The 17,807-nt window shown below is 38.4% G+C and overlaps 1 protein-coding gene across 2 annotated transcripts; it reads left to right on the top strand.

Moving 5' to 3' along the window:
• Positions 1-424: 424 nt before the first annotated feature.
• On the top strand, positions 425-17,199 carry LOC311263838 (high-affinity choline transporter 1-like). Of its 2 annotated transcripts, none has more exons than XM_084364170.1 (10): positions 425-899; positions 2,393-2,454; positions 6,966-7,173; positions 11,785-11,898; positions 12,164-12,319; positions 12,409-12,557; positions 12,869-13,012; positions 14,411-14,564; positions 15,595-15,812; positions 15,991-17,199. In XM_084364170.1, exons 3-10 carry the CDS (start codon positions 6,990-6,992, stop codon positions 16,540-16,542), a joined length of 1,671 nt encoding a protein of 556 aa, XP_084220296.1. In that variant the 5' UTR covers positions 425-899; positions 2,393-2,454; positions 6,966-6,989; the 3' UTR covers positions 16,543-17,199. The 2 variants fall into 2 exon arrangements, with proteins under 2 accessions (XP_084220296.1, XP_084220295.1); XM_084364169.1 differs by having other exon boundaries at positions 425-964.
• Positions 17,200-17,807: the final 608 nt, after the last annotated feature.

Genomic DNA, 17,807 nt, shown 5'->3' with positions numbered 1-17,807 from the left:
AAAATTATTTTTTTTTTTTACCTCAGCTCAAAGTTAGAAGAAAAATGCGTGTTCTGATGAAGGCTGACTGGATTATTTAAAAAACAACAACTATGCAGTAAAAGTACTTCACAGTTTTGCAAGTAGTATACGGAGTGGTAATTCATGAGCCATGTGTGTGGAAAGTATTTCTGTGACATCTGTCCAATCAGACTGAAGAGTCTACTCACAGACTGCAGCGTTACAATTACCGTAAATGGTACAGGGATTGCGCATTCGAAATATAGGTGCGGCTCATTTGATCACGCAACCGCGAATGACGGTTGGCTTGACCGCAGTGAGAAAACTGGACGTTTCAATAGAATGACGCTGTTGCACAAACAAAACAAAACAAAACAAAACAAAACATACTTATATATTATAATACAGCACATTCAGCTAAAGTGTTACACATGAAATTATAATTTTTTCAAAACCTCATTTGCAATAACGACGTTATTAAGTTATCATGTACTTCTGGCAGTCTCGTGAGAACATGTCCCTCCGCAAGTGAGAGGAGCCTGCACGCACGCGCCTGGGCCTGACCTGGATTTGAACTGTAACTTAAATGAAGCCGCCATTTTTGGATGTTTCTTGTTTGGAGACGACAGTTTTCATTGTCTCAGGTGGTAAGGGGGGGGGGGGTTCGCCCGCTATCCCGTCGTGACATCCCGCTATTCAGACATGTCTCCGACAATGACAAAAAACAATGTCGAAATAGTGGGACGCTTGAAAAATAACCTTAATGCCGCTGTTCCGACAATTAGAGGTCACTGTCAAATAGCGGCATGTCGGAATAGCAGCATGTAACCGCAACTGTCGTGTTTCTAAGAGCCATAGTGTGTCCTGCCTCAACATCTTCTCGACCAATGTAGCTACAGGTAACCAAGCTACTGAACAGCAGAGAGAGGTAGAACTGCATCAATGTTTGGGGAGTCAAAGTGATGTAAGTTAACGCTTACTACCGAGAAACCAATTCTGCTAGTCCCTTTACATTTACTGAATATAACTTAAAGTCCTCACCATTTTAAATTCATAGTCATTGCTTATTAGTGCTGTAAAGACTGCTATTTAGCTAACCCTAGCTAGTAACGTTAGCTAGGTTCATTTAGTTAGCTGCTAGCTAACATTTATTTCAGTGTTTCAAGCTGTTTGCCAACGTATTGTCAATTTAATTTAACTTTATTGAAATGAAGACTGTTTTTATTTTCACAGCCAATAAATATTGAGAATAATAATAATAGTAATAGACACTAGTTATATATAAATAATAATGATAACAGTTACAACAAGAAGAAATGCAAAGCTATCCTCATAAGTACACTCACCAGCCCCTATCATATAATATAATTATATTAAATAATTCAATAAATGATTTAGTCAGGGTATAGATTTGATGTACATTTGATACTTTGTGTCATGTATGTCTGTGTGTGTGCATTTGTGAACTGCTTTCCCCTCCTACAAATTTTGAGCTACAGAAACCATTCAACCATCAAAATGTTGAGCTTTTTAAGGACATCCCTACTTCTACTTTCATATTTCTATCTATTATACTTTTGGAAATATTCAGCTTTTTCTGCAAAATTTTGCCCATTCATTCTTATGGGGAATTTTTCAATTTTCGTTTTGCTACTGCTTCAGCTTAAGTTTAGCTAGAGAAACCGTTCAGCTAGGAAAATGTTCAGCTTTTTAAGCCCATCCAGCCTTTCTTACTTTTCAGCTTTTTCAAATATTCAGCCTTTTCAAAAAAAAGAAAGAATTGCAATGGAAGTAAATGGAGAAATCTTCAAAGTTGTATCATGAGATACTTTATGATTCCTCTCCCTTTTTGTCGGGCACCACATTTTCTCCACACAATGGTTGGGAAACAGTTTGCTCCCTCTAACAAGTTTCCTGGTTAAGTTGAGTTAATTTTAGAATTATGGTCTGGGGTCAAGGAGGGCATGGGCTGGGTAGCTCTGGTGATGGAATAGGGGAGGCAGACTGGACTGGGGGAGTGAGGGGTCGGCAGGATTGGGGGAGCGAAAGGGGAGCTAGGTGGGGTATGGCACCACTTTGCTTGGGGGGAGTGGTGGTGTAGCCACTCCTGTTGACTGTCCTCTTCAGCTTTCCTTTCCGAAGGTCAACTTCTGTTTGTTTATTACAATGTCTCTCTCTCTTTCTGAAGCGACCTTACTTCTTCTATTAGGTCAGCTGGGTTTTTCTCATGGTTCTCAGCTGTATCCTGCTGGATCAGCGCTCCTCTAGGCTGTCAGGCTGTTGCTTGTTCACATGTTCTCTGAGTTGCACCAGTTCAGTCTCCAGCCAGGTGAATTGTTTCATTCATTCGCCACAAATAATATTTGTTTGTAACTTTGGTGTTTTTACACAGTAATACATCTTAACGGACCGGAAAGGACTGGAGCCCCTGGACAGGCAGCTCAGGTGAACCAGGTAAATTCAATCTCTTTCTTTACCTGTCAGTGAGCTGGTCAGTGCTGCAGTGCAACCCCAGGGGCACTCTCAGGGCTCTGCAATCCTGTGCCGTTTTTCTGACAAAAACAAAAAACAATAAAAACAAAATAAACTGGTGTTCTCATGCTATATGATAAAATGTAGATCAAGTGATTGCTTTTCACCTCGTTCATGGTTATTCTCTGCATTTTCGTAGCCAGCTCCTAGCTAACATACTGGGTTTTTGTTAGCTACCCTGGGCTTTGCTTTGCAAAAGAAGTTTTGTCCTGGTTTTGATGGGTTCTTTTGTTTTTTGTCCAGACTTTTGTAAGATGTTTTTTTGGTGGTCGATGAAAATTATAAAAAAAAGTATAAAGCATAAAAGTATATAGTATGTATGGTGACAGGCAATTTCACTAAAATTGGGCTAAATTAATATAATGACATTGTGGTTTAGCAGTATTTATTGCTTAATCTGAAGAAATTAGCTTGCTAAATGTTGTAAATATTTGTTCCTCATTATGTAATTGCTATGCCGTATTAGTCAAATATTAGCCACCAACCAGCCTAAGATAATGTTTGGGTATTAAATGGTTGAAAAAATGCAGTTTTGCGACTTTTGATTCCAGCCAATGTAGTGGTGCGTATTATAGTGCATAGGGGGGTTGTGTAGTGTTGGGCCTGCATGTAGAGCTGCAGTTAAAAGTCAAAAAGTTTGATTATTGTTAGTTGTTTTTTTTCAATTAATACATGTATTGTTTATGATGCAAATAGTGAACATGTTCAAATTCAAAAATTGCGCAATTTACAATGATCTAAAACAGAAAAAAGAAAAGAAAAAGAAGCCAGAACCATTTCACTTACAAGTCTACAAGTTGACTGATCATTTTAGCTGTATGATTCAATGCAGCTCACACCGACAGAGTTGTTCTCTCATGCTGTTGGCTCTATTATGTGTTTTCAGTGCACCTTATTGTGCAAGATTTTGTCCATTTTCTAATTCGATCCACTAACATTAGCCACAGTACGTATTTTTCGTGCTAATGGGAAGGCATTCAGTGCATAAAGGTATGACAGCCGGAATACTCCATCTCTTTCACTATCAATATCTGCTCTTGCATCTAATATTCCTGTTTTGATCTCAAATGGCCACCGCAAACATCACATATCTAATTCCTGTACAAATTATAGAGCTAAAACTTTAATAATTGTACAACCTACCATCCATTGCTCTAAGGCGCATTCTGCCTGTAAGCCCTATGGTGACTCAGACCAAATATTTTCAACTCACATGCTTTTAAATGCAGAAAGGGCTTTGGTTTTATACATTCAAATATCAGAAGTCTGTGTAATCAACCTAAATTAGATGAACTGAAAAGTCTCATATCACAGACTGATCCAGATATCTTGGTTCTGACAGAAACCTGACTCAAGCAGAGCATTTGTGATTCAGATTCTCTGCTTAACTATAACCTGTGCAGAATAGACAGAGCTGTTAATGTGAAATCCATTTTATCTGTCACTGTTTTAAATGCTGTCACTATACCTCATTCCTTTGAATTTATTGCTCTGAAAATTAACTTATCTTGTAATATTGCAATCATTGTTGTGGGTGTATACAGACCTCCCTCAGCTATCTCCAGTGCAACTGATAATTTAGCAGACTTACTTGCTCAGTACTGTAACTCAGAAATGCTGGTTCTAGCTGAGTTTAATCTAAACTGGTTCACAAATGATTCAAACGGTCTAAAAGAGATATGTGTCAATCTCAATCTGTCACAGTTGATCGTTGAGCCAACCAGACCTAATTTGAAGGATCCCTCAAAGTCAACGTTGATAGATCTGATTCTGTGTAATATGGTCCAAGTGACCACTGCCCTGTAGCCTGCATTAGAAGTGCTGGATTGGCAAAATCAAGGTCACAAATTTTTATCAAAAGACGTTTAGTCTTCAGGCTTTTTAAACTCACATTACTAACAGTAATATACAATATACTACTGAAATACTGGATGCAGAACAGGCTCTTAAACATTTCACCAACTCTTTAGTTACCATTGTTGATAAACATGCACCCTTCAAAAGCTCAGGGTTAAAGACAGACAAACCCCTGGTTCAGCTCATCATATCAATGATGCTCAATGCAAGGGACGAAGCCAGGGATCTAGCAAGGCATACTGGTGAGGAAGCCCACTGGTTAACTTTTAGACAACTTAGAAATAAATGCATATCTTCATTGAGAAAGACAAAGGCCAACTATCACATAGAATTAATGTCCGGCTCTTTTACAAACCCATCCAAGTTTTGGAAAGTAGTAAATGTAAATAAAAACAAATCCTCTATGTCTATACCTTCTAGTACAACATTTGATAATTGCCCAATAGATACACCATCAGATATTTGTGACGCTTTTAACAAATATTTTGCAGCTGCTGGAAATCAATTTGACATGTTGTACTCAGGCTCTGCTTTCAACAGTCAGCTGCTGCCTCGTGAGACCTCCTCAAACAGTACCTCTGTGTTTACACTGCAGAACTTCACTTCCTCTGTTGTTAAGGAGGCACTTCAAGGTGTAGATATAAGGAAAGTGGGGAGGATAAACTTGACCCATATTTTTTTAAAGCTCTGTGCTCCATTTATTTCTGATGAAATGGCTTATCTTTTTAATCTGTCCTTTTCTTCCAGGGTTATCCCTAAGATCTGGAAAACTGAACATGTTGTCCCACTGCATAAAGGTGGTGATAAAGCTGATCTTAACAACTATTGACCAATTTCTAAACTGCCCTGTCTTGCTTAAGTCATGGTATCATTAGTCAATAATCAGCTCAAATCATTCCTCTCAATATATCCTGTTTGGAGTCCTCACCAGTCTGGTTTCAGAGCTAAGCATAGTACTGTTACTGCTATCACCTCAGTTACTAATGATATTATATGTGATGTTGATAAAGGGAAATACTATGCTGCCCTCTTTGTGGATTAAACAAAACTTTTGATACTGTCGACCATGCTTTGTTTACAAAGAGGTTAAGTGATGTTGGTTTTTATTGTAATTCCTGTAATTGGACTACCTGTCTCATAGACAGCATGTGTGACTAGGAAATCATTGTTCCATGCTTTTACTGTTGTCTAAAGGGGTTCCGCAAGGTTCAATACTGGGTCCTGTCTTATTCACAAGCTATATTAACAATATTACATCCTCTATAACAAATTGTAATGCCCATCTTTATGCTGATGATACAGTCCTGTACTGCTGATCTGTTTTGTAGGACTAGATGTTAATATCCCTAGTTGCATACTTGAGCCAAGCTGCTAAGAGACTCTGTTGGTATCTGGTTGGATCAAAAACTCACATTTGAATTTCATATAAACACACTTGTTAACAGACTAAGACAAACAAAATGTTATTTATACAGAAACAGAACTACTTTCCCCATGTTCTGTAGGAAACGGATCATTGACTTTTTATCTGTCCTGGATTATGGGGATGTTATCTATAGACATGCCTTTGTCTCCTCTCTTACTCCACTATCACTCCGCCCTCAGATTCATTACTGGTGACTGTTATTCCACTCATCATTGTCTTATATATGAAAAAGTTGGATGGTCACCTTTAACAGTCAGACTTGACAGCCATTGGTTTCTGTTTCTTTTTAAAGCCTTGAAGGGCAACATGCCACCACATATAAGCTCTTTATTAAACTTGTCACAGAGTCACTATTCAACACCCTCTAGTGATCATATAATGCTCCAAGTTCCCCAGGTGACACTACATTTGGGAAAAACTGAAGCTTTCAGTTTCAATGCTTTATACACATGGGACATTTCACAACGTACATTTAAACTTGATACGCTTATACAGTACTTAAAGGTCAGTTTAAGACTATGATTTCAAACTACTCAGCATTTGAATGTTGCTGTTTTTAACTAGGTGCTGTCCTGTATGGTTGTCTGTCATTTATCTTTTATGCACCTCTGTTTTATTTGTTTTGTCATGTTCGTTTGCAGTTTCTTATCATTTTCAGCACTTTTTATTTGTATTCATACTGCTTCTTATCTGTTATCACTTTTATGTTCCCATTCTGTGGACTTACTCTGTGATTGTGTTTGTTGTTTCTGTTTGTTATCACATTTTTGCACCTGTTGTTCTTATTGTACTACACATGCAAGTACAAGTGCTCCTGTATGTGTATGTGTGTATAGGGATATAAATCAAATGTTAGAGGGAATCTTATCTGACTCTTACCATAATGTCAGCAACAGAAGCAAGTAAGGTGAGCAGGGAGAGAGGGGAAAACAAATCAAAACTGATATTAACAAGGCAGGAGTAAATCTTGGCTTTTGACATGTAGCCTTTATCTCTTCCTTATTTATCTTTGCTTATGTACACACTTTTAAGGTCAACTGTGGATCACTTCAAACACCTGGTTTTCAGGTTTCCGACTGTGACCTTTGTCTGTTCTCGGTTTATGCACAGTATTTGTATTTGTTATCCAATCATTCCATCTGTCTGTTAGTGTGCTCCATAGTGGTTGAACACCATGGCTCTGAACATCCCCGGTGTGGTTGCAGCGGTGCTGTTCTACATCCTGATTCTGGGGACAGGGCTATGGGCCGCCCGAAAGTCCAGGAAGGCTGAGAGGAAGAGTCATGGTGACAGGACTGACGTGGTGCTCCTTGGAGACAGGAATATAAGCTTGCTGGTTGGGATTTTCACCATGACTGGTATGTGGTTCTGTGGGGCTCAGGTACTTAGTTATTTGTTTGTTTGGTTTTTTTACCCCACCATTTTTTGTCACTTTTGTTTTCTAGTAGAACTCGCTTATTACATTATTTTGAGATAACAAAGCTAATAGGTTAATTATCTTTTGATCTTAAGAAAATGATGTCTTCTTAAAACAATAGTGGAAGCAGAAAGTGAATTTCTCAATGATTAGGATAATAGTCTTCATATCAAATGTCATCTAGACAATGAGAAAATGATATGAAGTCAGCAACATGCACAGATTTGTGATCTTGGAGCAGCTGATCGAGTGAGAGGATCGATTGCTACAGTATACAATTTACTCTAAAAACATTTTAAACACAATACATCCGTATTTAATTTCTAGACTAGTAAAATATAACAGATTCACCGCAGTTCACTAGGTTTAAACTAATACCAGGCTGCTTCAAAAAAACAGCCAAGTTTCAAGGCCAGATTTTGTCATGTTGTTGCTTTCATTGCAATTTGTTTGGAAAAGCACTGCAGCATATGAAGTAAGGCATTTTAAATTGCTTTGAGTCAATCGGCTTAAAGAGCCAATATCATCATAAAGAAAGAGTTAAATCGTAACACAGTCAAAACTTTCTTGTTTAATGTGTTTTAATGTAGATGTAAAAAAGAGGGGTTGTTATCGCAGAAACTGTCAAACAAACTACCTGTTGTATTTTTTGGTGGTAGTGCTTATAGGCCAGGCTGGTTCCCTGGAAAGGAGACATTTGGGGGCCTGTCTGAGGTGTCAGCAGTCTTAATACCCATCAGCACAGAAACAGTCTTAGGCTGGGGACTAGCAGGCTCTGGAGCTGACAGGAGGCTAGCAAACACTGGAGCTGACGAGAGGCTCGCTAGCTGGTGGCTAGCATACACTGGAGCTGACCTATATGGGAATCACTGAAATGTAATTTGTCCAATAAAGTCTTTTCAACCATAGACACTCCAGATTTGAGTTCTGCTGTACCTGGAGCTTCCCACAACCAGGCTTAAAGAACCAGCTTCATTTTAAATATGGTTATGGCTTTTAGCATCTCAACACAGTCCTTACTATCCTTAACCCGAAAAAAGACATTGTCCCAAATATTCAGAAGCTGAGTGCTGGTGTCTGCTGGGTGCATATTGGTCAGTTCTTACCTTTGGCTAAAATTGGTGAGGACCCAAATGCAAAAAAACACCAAGGAGGAAAGTAGCATTGGGAACTAAAAACGAAATCCAAGAAGTGTAAATACCAACAATACAAAGACCAAAAACAAAAGCTAAACAAAGTAGAACCAAAAGCAAAGTTCCAACCAGTAAAAACACGAGGGACAAAAAACCAGGAACATACCACGGGGAGACACAGGAAGACACTGGAACAGACTGAGGTGAAACACAGGAGAATAACACAGGGCAAACTGACAAAGACAGCAGGGAGAACACAGGCTAATATACACCCCATGGCTGATTACAAAGAAGACACAGGTGGACACAGAAAAAGGGCGGGAATTCACACAATAGGAGGAAACTTAAAAATAAAACAGGAAGTCCCAGGAACATAAACTGAAACATGACAAGCATGGTCGAATTTCAGTCTGCATGAAGATTATTTCAGCCTCCCATTGTTGAAACAGATCAGCTGATGTTGCCGTAGTGAGAGCAACAAGTTAGCAGACTGCGGAGTGAGATGCTCACTCTTTGTCTGTTGACGCGTATTTTCTCTGAAATCCAGAATAATTCCTCAATGCTGATTGAGAGCAGAGTAAATATCCTCATCTTTTTTTGGCTGCTTGCCATTACCTTACCTGATTCGATGGCTTGATACGCCACTATTCATAGCATCTAAGATAAACTTTTTCTTATAAAATACACAAAGCACTACAATCCAATTAAAAGAGTTGTGTCTCATTTGTCCAGTGTTTCATAACAATTCAGCATTGATTTGGTGTTACTGGAAGCTATTGAAAAAAAAGTACTGAATTTTCCCCAAAAATACGATTATAATGGAAAAGAAATTTTTCCTTATTGTCCAAAGTAATAATAATTTCTGGAAAGTAGTAAGAAGATGAACTTCGTCTTGAAAACCTATGTATCTAGTCAATGCAGAGGTTTTTTAGTGTCCTAATGCAGAGGCATGTAGCTTTAAATATCTTATATGCTTTCATAATAAAATGCAGTGTATGTGTTGTATAATGAAGGAAAAAATGTTGATTAAAATAAGTATTAGGTTAAACATAGTCAGGACAGTGATACGTGAAATCCAGATTCTGGTAGTACCTGCACTTAAATACAGAAAAAAGACAAATGTGGTGAATGTAGAAGAGTGCTGATATGCTGTAATCTCGAGTAGCCATACATAATTATGTGTAATAGCTGCAACCTTTTTCCGGACTAGTGCAACCATACACACAATTTTCAGTGTGTATGGCCAGTGTTAGTAGTCACCTCGCAATAGGCTGCTGAAAGATTGGCCATCCATAAGTCTTACCCCTAGCCTAAGGAAGCCTTGCCTATTCACATGCCTCTTAGATACATATACAGGGCCAAATCAACTTTATGGATATACAATTAAAGTCTCCATAAATTATAGAGCTTAATTAAAATAGGTAAACATTATTTCAAAAGTTAGGAAGACCTTGGCATACCAATGACACCTGCTAGTCCATTAAAAATTGCAATAAAGTTGTTTGTGAAAATACCTACCCTTAGCAATGACTCATCAGAAATTACACATGGTACCCTGAAGAAATATGAGCTTATGTGCTGAAAACCGGAGAACACAAATCACAATAGTCTTCTCTGCCAAAATCATTCATCATGTCCTCAATGCGTGGCTAAGTTGTGAGGAGGTGGGTTCATTGATGATACGCTTGCTGTTTGGTTATGTAAGATAAGGTATCCCATTTTTTTTTAATCACTTAAAGAGGATTACTGTTAGTGATGTTATATTTTGGACTGGTTTTGTTCCTGTTTGTGGTGTTTTTGTTGCTTGTGTTTTTCAGAGGTGCTGTGGAGAGGCTGGTCAGGGTTCCCCTGTGCTGGAGCTGCTTTGAGCTAATCAGCCCTTGCTTATATACTCTGATATTCTGCCTGCCTGCTGCCAGATGATTTCATAATTTTGACGTGGCACATGGTCGCGTTCTCTAGAAATAGCGTGCATATTTCTATATTCATAATTTGACCAAACCCAAGTGCTTCAGTAATATCTTTCAAACTGCTCCCTGCTCTGGGGTCAGCTTCTGGTTCCTAAACATCTACCTACACATCGTAACAAGTGATTAAAAAAAAGCACAAAATGAAATCATTATTGATCAAAAAAATTCAATTTCATGACATAAATATTTTAAGATTGTATATGTTCATATTAATTGTATTACTCCACAGTATATTAGCTGGTCCTGGGACAACCCCCTTGTGGACAGAGACCTTGGCTGATGTAACTCGAATCTTCTGGAGCCACTCTTACACTGTAGGGGCCAGTGACCCTAATGCTCCTATTAGAACTGGGACCCTTTGGGATTCACCCTCCGCACCTGGTCCCATTGCTCCTTCAGCCGTATCTCATTCATGGGTCTTCATCTACTTGTTACTGTCAGCTTTGATGCTCTTGGTGGGCGAAAACATACCAGAATTCAGCATTTAAATGTAACGAAGTAAGAAGTAAAATATTTGCCTCAAAAATGTTGAGGAGAAGAAGTTTAAAGATATCAAAAATATTTAAGGAAAGTACAAGCAACTCAAAGTAATACTTAACTACATGAGTAGATGTACTTAATTACATTTCACCACTGGACTTGTGGCAGTGATAGAAGGGTATACTGTACATAAGGATACAAACAGGAAAGACAGGAATACTGCAGTGTAACAAACCCACAGTGAAACGTGGTGGTGGAAATATTCAAAAACTAGGGTGTTTTGTCTTACCTGGTGTTACACTGGATTACTCAAATACAACATAGTAATAGTAGTTCATGGTATTTGTGTATGTGGCATGGAAAGTACTGAGTCCAGCAGTAAAAGTGTCTACTTAAAGAAGTTTTTTTTTTTCATCAAAATCAGCCAAAAAAGGCATATTCTTTCATAAACGACTTTAAAATGAGATTTCTTAAAAACTACAGAGTAAAAATAGTTTAGAGTATACGTATATGCATGTAGTCTTATTAACTACCTATAGAAATAATTGTATCCTTCATCAGAAGGGTTTTTCAAATGGGATTACATCAAAAGTGCACAGTAAAAGTACTTAATAGTAGTTGTGCATGTGGTGTAAATTGGCACAGTAAAAATGAGCTCAAATGTATTAATCATTGTCAGGTACAATTTGTTCAATGGTTGTCCAGCAGTAATTAAGTAATTTTACTTGAATATGATTTTTTTCTTCAAGTGACACGGCTCACTTACTTCACCAACCTAACCTTCAGGAAAGAGTTGTTATTAATGAGATTTTAAAACATCAAACATGAATTTTAGATTTATTAAATGTTTATACTTTGATACACATCATGAAAGGAAGTTATTGTACGAACATGTTGATACTCACATTTGCAACTATGTACATAATAAAAGTGTGTGTCTGTCTCTGTGTTTGTGTCATTGTTATGCAGCTACGTGGGTCGGGGGTGGCTTCATCCTGGGTATCGCTGAGGCAGTTTACACTCCTAAACTGGGCTTAATGTGGGCTCTGATGCCCATACAATACTCATTATCCTTCGTAATAGGTAAGACAAATCATACATTATAGAGGCAGTAGGCTGTGTTGATCTTAACCATGTGGCTTATTTTATCCGTTTTATTAACAGTTTATTAAACAGCTGCAGTTAAATGTATTATAGTTTAAACAGTCAGGAATTTGTTTGGGTGTGCTTGATTTCTGGATGTCAGCAGCTTACAGAGCACAGTGCCAACAGCATCCAGTAGAGTTTTTGATACATTAATCAGAGAGTAAATGCAATATAATGGTTTACATCTCATCCTCTGCATTAGGTGGTCTTTTCTTTGCCAAGCCAATGAGGGACAAGAAGTATGTCACCATGATGGACCCATTCCAGATTAAGTATGGCAAAGTACTGAGTGGTGCTCTAGTGCTGCCGTCTCTGCTGGGGGATGTGCTGTGGGTGTCCTGCACCCTGCTTGGCTTAGGTAAATATGCATACCTACCAGGTAAAACCACATTTTTTTTATTTGGTTGATGCAATTAAAGCATTTTAATTTCTGTATTTTTCTGGCAGGAGTAACTATGACTGTGATACTGGACGTGCCCTATGTCTACTCTGTCTGGATCTCAGCAGCTGTAGCCATTATCTACACTTTGTTAGGAGGCCTTTATTCAGTGGCCTACACTGATGTCATCCAGCTCTCTCTAGCTTTCCTCAGTTTGGTAAGTTACAGTAAACCATGTTCATTTTAAAAATGTGCAGTATCTGAAGGTGTGTATGTTGCAATGTTGTATAAAGCCAAAGATAAGTGTTATCATCCTATCAAAGTTCAGACTTAACACCTTTTAAACCTTTAAATGGAAAGAGATAAATCCACTGAAAATCAAGTCTGTTCCAAAACCATCTACAAGACACAGCAGTGTTAGGTGTGGGCTGTAAACACAATTAATTGAATGTAAAGTCAGTCAGTATTTTAACACTGACAAATAAATTACCTTTCTTTGCTAAGGTCTTCAATATGATTTATTTGCAGTGGTTGTGTGTCCCCTTCCTGCTCCTCAACCCCATATCTACAAACATTGCCCAGACTGCTTTCAACCACACGTTCCAAGTACCGTGGGTCGGCACTCTGGAGATGGACAGAATCTGGAACTGGGTTGACGACTTCTTGATGATTGTGAGCTGAATATTCATACTTTTCCTGTTTCCATCCATAAAGTCAGAACTCAGCCACATGTTGGTGGAGCAGACAAACCGCCATCAATGCACTTCAATTTTTCAATTTCATGTAAACAAGACAGCCTGTTTATGTAATTTAGAAAGGAGATTAAAGAAACCCAATCTCTCCAGCTAGATGAGAACTTCTTGTCATCTTAGATGCCAGATCAAATTCCTATCAGCTTTTTATGCTATGACCAGATCTAAATACAGGGAACATATTTCTGTCAATGCACTGCTGCTTAATGAAAAGATGACAATTAAAAAAAATTAAAAGTAGCTATGCATCCTTCCGTTTCAAATAATTATTCAGAGTCATAATCAAACTGACCCCATTCTCACAAAATTAACATTACAGGTGGAGGCCAGGAATAAAATATTCACTGTGCTCATCAAAGATTCAAGTCTTCGTTATGGATGACTTTTATCTTAAAATTGTAGCATGTGGTCTTGTTGTGCAGGACTAGTTAAAGGAGAATATTATTGCCTATCTGTAGCTCATATTACAACTTGTTACTTTTGATTAGCTTTTTCAGGGTCCTGCTATCATGATAGCTTAATATTTTTCCTCTATCTACCATCTACCAGACTTTTTCTATTTCCTCCATATCCACACAAAAGTCACTTTTCACCTGATTAAAAGATCAAACAATCAGATATTCCTGTGAATAAAAAACTCAGATATCCACTATAAAGTATTAGGACGACACCCCAGACAGAAATACAGTCATTATTACTCTGGAGGGGGTGTAAATTACCCACATCCGTGTGCTACAAATGGGATTAAAATCACTGACTATTGCAGGATAAGTTAGAGAGAAATATTCCAGTGCAGAGTTTTTAAAATTAAAACCACTCTACATTTTTAACTCCAAGGACAAAAGTGAGATTTGCTCTGACCCCCAATGACAATGTTGGATACTTTCAAGAGTGCAAGAATTCCATATGAAGGTCCAGGTCAGCAGAGCGGATCAATGATTAGAATCTTACACAAGTAACGTCTGTTTTCTGCATGTTGTCCTGGAGTTTTTCTCTGCGGACTGCTGTTTAGTGTATGCAACTAAGGTGAAGTAGAGATCTCAATTTAGAGCGCTGTCCTTGCTTTTGCCCAGCGCATCCTGAGATGCAGTATATCGATTGAACAGGAGTGAGTGTAATAAATGAGTTATAGAGGATAAATATTTGTATTTCCCTGAGCAGTGATAGAAATCTGCACCGGCTTGTTTCCTCCCGAATTTATTCGCTGAAAGTCTGTCTTCAGTCTTGAGGAGAAATAATCAGTAATTCAGCACATTTCCTTCTTCCTCATCATGTCTTGGTCCTCATCATGCATCTTTCCCTGTCCTCTTTTTCTCAGGCTCTTGGTAGTATAGCATTTCAGAGCTTCCACCAGAGGACGCTGTCTGCCTCCTCACCACGAACAGCCCAGTTAACCTGCTATGCTGCTGCCATCATCATTGCCATACTGGGTATCCCTCCTGTCTTGGTTGGGGCTGTCGCCGCCTCCACAGGTAAGAATTGGTTTAGAGATGATAGGACATATTATAGACCCTTACATTGTGGCCAGTGGCTTTTTATTGCCAGTTGTTTTGTAATATGCAATCCTAGTAAAAGCGCTGAAAACAGTATTAACATAAGAACATAAGATTATATAGATTATATCTTTGTGATGAATACTGTTTCTACTTACATTGTCCTTTTGTTTCTTTCACCTATTTTGTATGTCTTTTAAAAGGTGATTGAATGTAAAGTGGTTTCAGGCTCCTGTAATTGATCCACTTTTGTTTGGTTGTTGCAGCCTGTGGCTGTAGCATAAAGATGTCATAAGACAAAACACAAATCATTTTTATCTAAAAGTAAAAACTGAAAAGAGGGCTGTAACTAACAGTTATTTTTATTATCTAAATAATATGCTGATTATTTGTATGATTAAACAATCAATAAGTCTATAAAATGTCTAACAAAAAATGTGAAAAATACTCATCACAATTTCCAACAACAGTTTAAAAAAACCCAGACTCTTCCTTAACTATTATAAATAATAAAGAAAAGCAGCAAATCGTTTCATTTAAGAAGCTGGAACCAACAATTGTTTGACATTTTGTTTGCATTCATTGAATTCTTGAAATAGTTGCAAATTCATTTTCCTGTTATCGACTAATTGATTCATGACTAATTGTTGCAGCTCTCGAAAAAATCATGATGTTTAATTTAAGGCTGAGCAAATCAATACTGTTTTGTTAATGGCTGTAGTGTGATGTCTGAAAGAGGTCACTTGCAATGACGAACCCACAGCTTTGTAGTTCCCCTTCTATGAGCATTCTGTTATGGTTCACTCTCATCGCTCTTTTCACACCTATTTCTCATTGGAGCAGGCAGCTGACTTCAGTGTAACAGCTCAGCACAGAATCACCTCAGATAGCAAAGATTCTGCCTATTCAATGACAGAATAAAGCCCATGTTTTTGTATCAGTGCTGTATGGCTATAAAAAATAATGATTATAATAATAAAAGTACTGAACAGTTATTTATTTTGCCCAGACTGGAACCAGACTGTGTACGGTTCTCCATCTCCTTATGAACGTGGGGAGAATACTTTAATCCTGCCCCTGGCCTTACAAAACCTCACTCCATCTTACGTCTCGATCATTGGAATCGGAGCTGTGGCCGCTGCTGTCATGTCATCTACAGACTCGGGCCTGTTGTCTGCAACGTCTATTTTCTCTTCAAACATCTACAAGAACATCCTGCGTCAACAGGTAAGGAGTGCTAGATGTCGATGGTGGCAGCTCAGTGGCACAACGTGCTTCGAGGATTGAGAGACAGGATGTCCTGTTCCTTTCCCACTCTTTACAAACTGTAAAAAGGCACAATTAAATTAAAACAATGCATTTTGGAAAAAAACACAGGTATATTAAACCCCCCTTTGTATTATAGGCATCAGACTATGAAATGCAATGGGTGATCCGCATCACAGTGGTGGTGGTGGGTGTGGTTGGGACAACTATAACCTTCTACACCAACAGCACCCTGATCCTCTGGCTTCTCGGAGCAGACGTCACCTACAGCCTGATATTTCCCCATCTGGTCTCTGTGCTCTTCTTTGAAGTGACAAATGGTTACGGTGCGCTGGCAGGTTACATCATAGGACTGCCTTTGAGGATTTTGTTGGGAGAGAACACTATAGGTCTTCCTGTTTTTCTGCATCTTCCTGGTTGTACATGGGAAGATGGTGTCTTTGTCCAAAAGTCCCCTGTCAGGACAGTCACCATGGTCTGCACTTTGGTAGCCATCCTAGTTTTTTCCTCGCTGGCTGTGTTCATGTTCAACCACAGCCTGTTGCCTGAGGGGTGGGACGTTTTCAAAGTAAAGCGCAATGTATCTGTTGCCCCAGCAGATGCCGTCACACAGAATCCTGAAAGTGATGCTGAGCATGACGAGAACGGACAAGGAGTTGCCTTACAGCCAATGTTGCAGACTGAGTCCTAACCCTTTGTCTTTCCTTTTGTGACATTGCCTGCCTGAATTAATTTAAGATCTTAATAAGTGTGCATATATAGAGAGAGAAATCACAAGTAGAATATGACTTTATTTTAAGCTCTTTTACATTCTCTCTCAAAATTATTCAAGATAAAAAACAGGTATCCCACTTTCAAAAGTGAACAGGTGACTAAATGAATGATTATAGTATTCTAACATGTTATTCATTTGATTAGAAACCCCTACTGGCATCTACCCTTGCAGATAGTAAGCTGGATTTTGAGGTATCAGACTGTGAGATATCTGTTGCAACCCAAAAACAGTGGAGATGTAATATTTAATTTCTGCTCTTTAAAGCACTGAGCATTTTTTAAAGCTCACTCGACAGAAGAATCAGTGTCTTTTCCTCTGAGTCATTCACTTCGATCAGTTTTATTGTAACCAAGAAATGAACATTGCTTGATCAAATGTAAATTTTAGCTGCACAAACAAAGTTGCATTCACCTCCTTGTTCTTTTTTGTTTTTTGTTGTTTTCTGTGATTTGGATGAAGCGGCCCATTTGCATATGTTTAACTTACGAATCAAAATCAGTACATTCTCATCTTAATGGCATGACTGACACATGGATGCTATTTATTTGAAAGGTGAATAAAATCTATTCTACAAATAAATTCTGTGTTGTTGCTTGTCTAGAAAAGTGGTTGTTGGGCTTTAAAAAGTTTTAAATTGAGGCATGTTATACAAAGGCTCTGTCTTCGTTTCACTCTGTAATGACATTTTGGGGCTGTGAATGCTTGCAACAAACTAGTTAAAAAAAGTGTCGTCCGACTGTATCAAAGGACAAAAGTTGAAAAAAGATCATCTGTTAACTGGAGATAATAACACACGCTTTTTCTATCTTTTCTCATAGGTTTTACTGTTGGTGCACTCAGTTATAAACACAAAAACGGAGGAACGTAGATAGAAAAATGAGAAAGAGCTGTAGAGGGAACTTCAAACCCTGCCTACTTCTTACCCTCACACACCTGGCCCATGACCGAGTCAGCAGGTCTGCCTGTTTGATTGTCAGTTCTAGAAGGTTCCAAAAAATTGTTTAAACAAAGGTTTGAGACATAATCAGACAAAGCATCCCACACTTCACCTGACATGGACCATATTCTCATCCAGAAAGTGAGTCAAGATTCACTGAAACACAGGCGAGTGTTCAGATACATAACCTCAAACACTAGGCTGGGATCAGACAATCAATCAAAACAGTGACAGGACACAGCCG

The sequence above is a fragment of the Pagrus pagrus genome, assembly GCF_965226575.1.
Source record: "Pagrus pagrus genome assembly, chromosome: 2".
Lineage (NCBI taxonomy): Eukaryota > Metazoa > Chordata > Actinopteri > Spariformes > Sparidae > Pagrus > Pagrus pagrus.
This window is presented reverse-complemented; position numbering and strand designations above follow the sequence as displayed.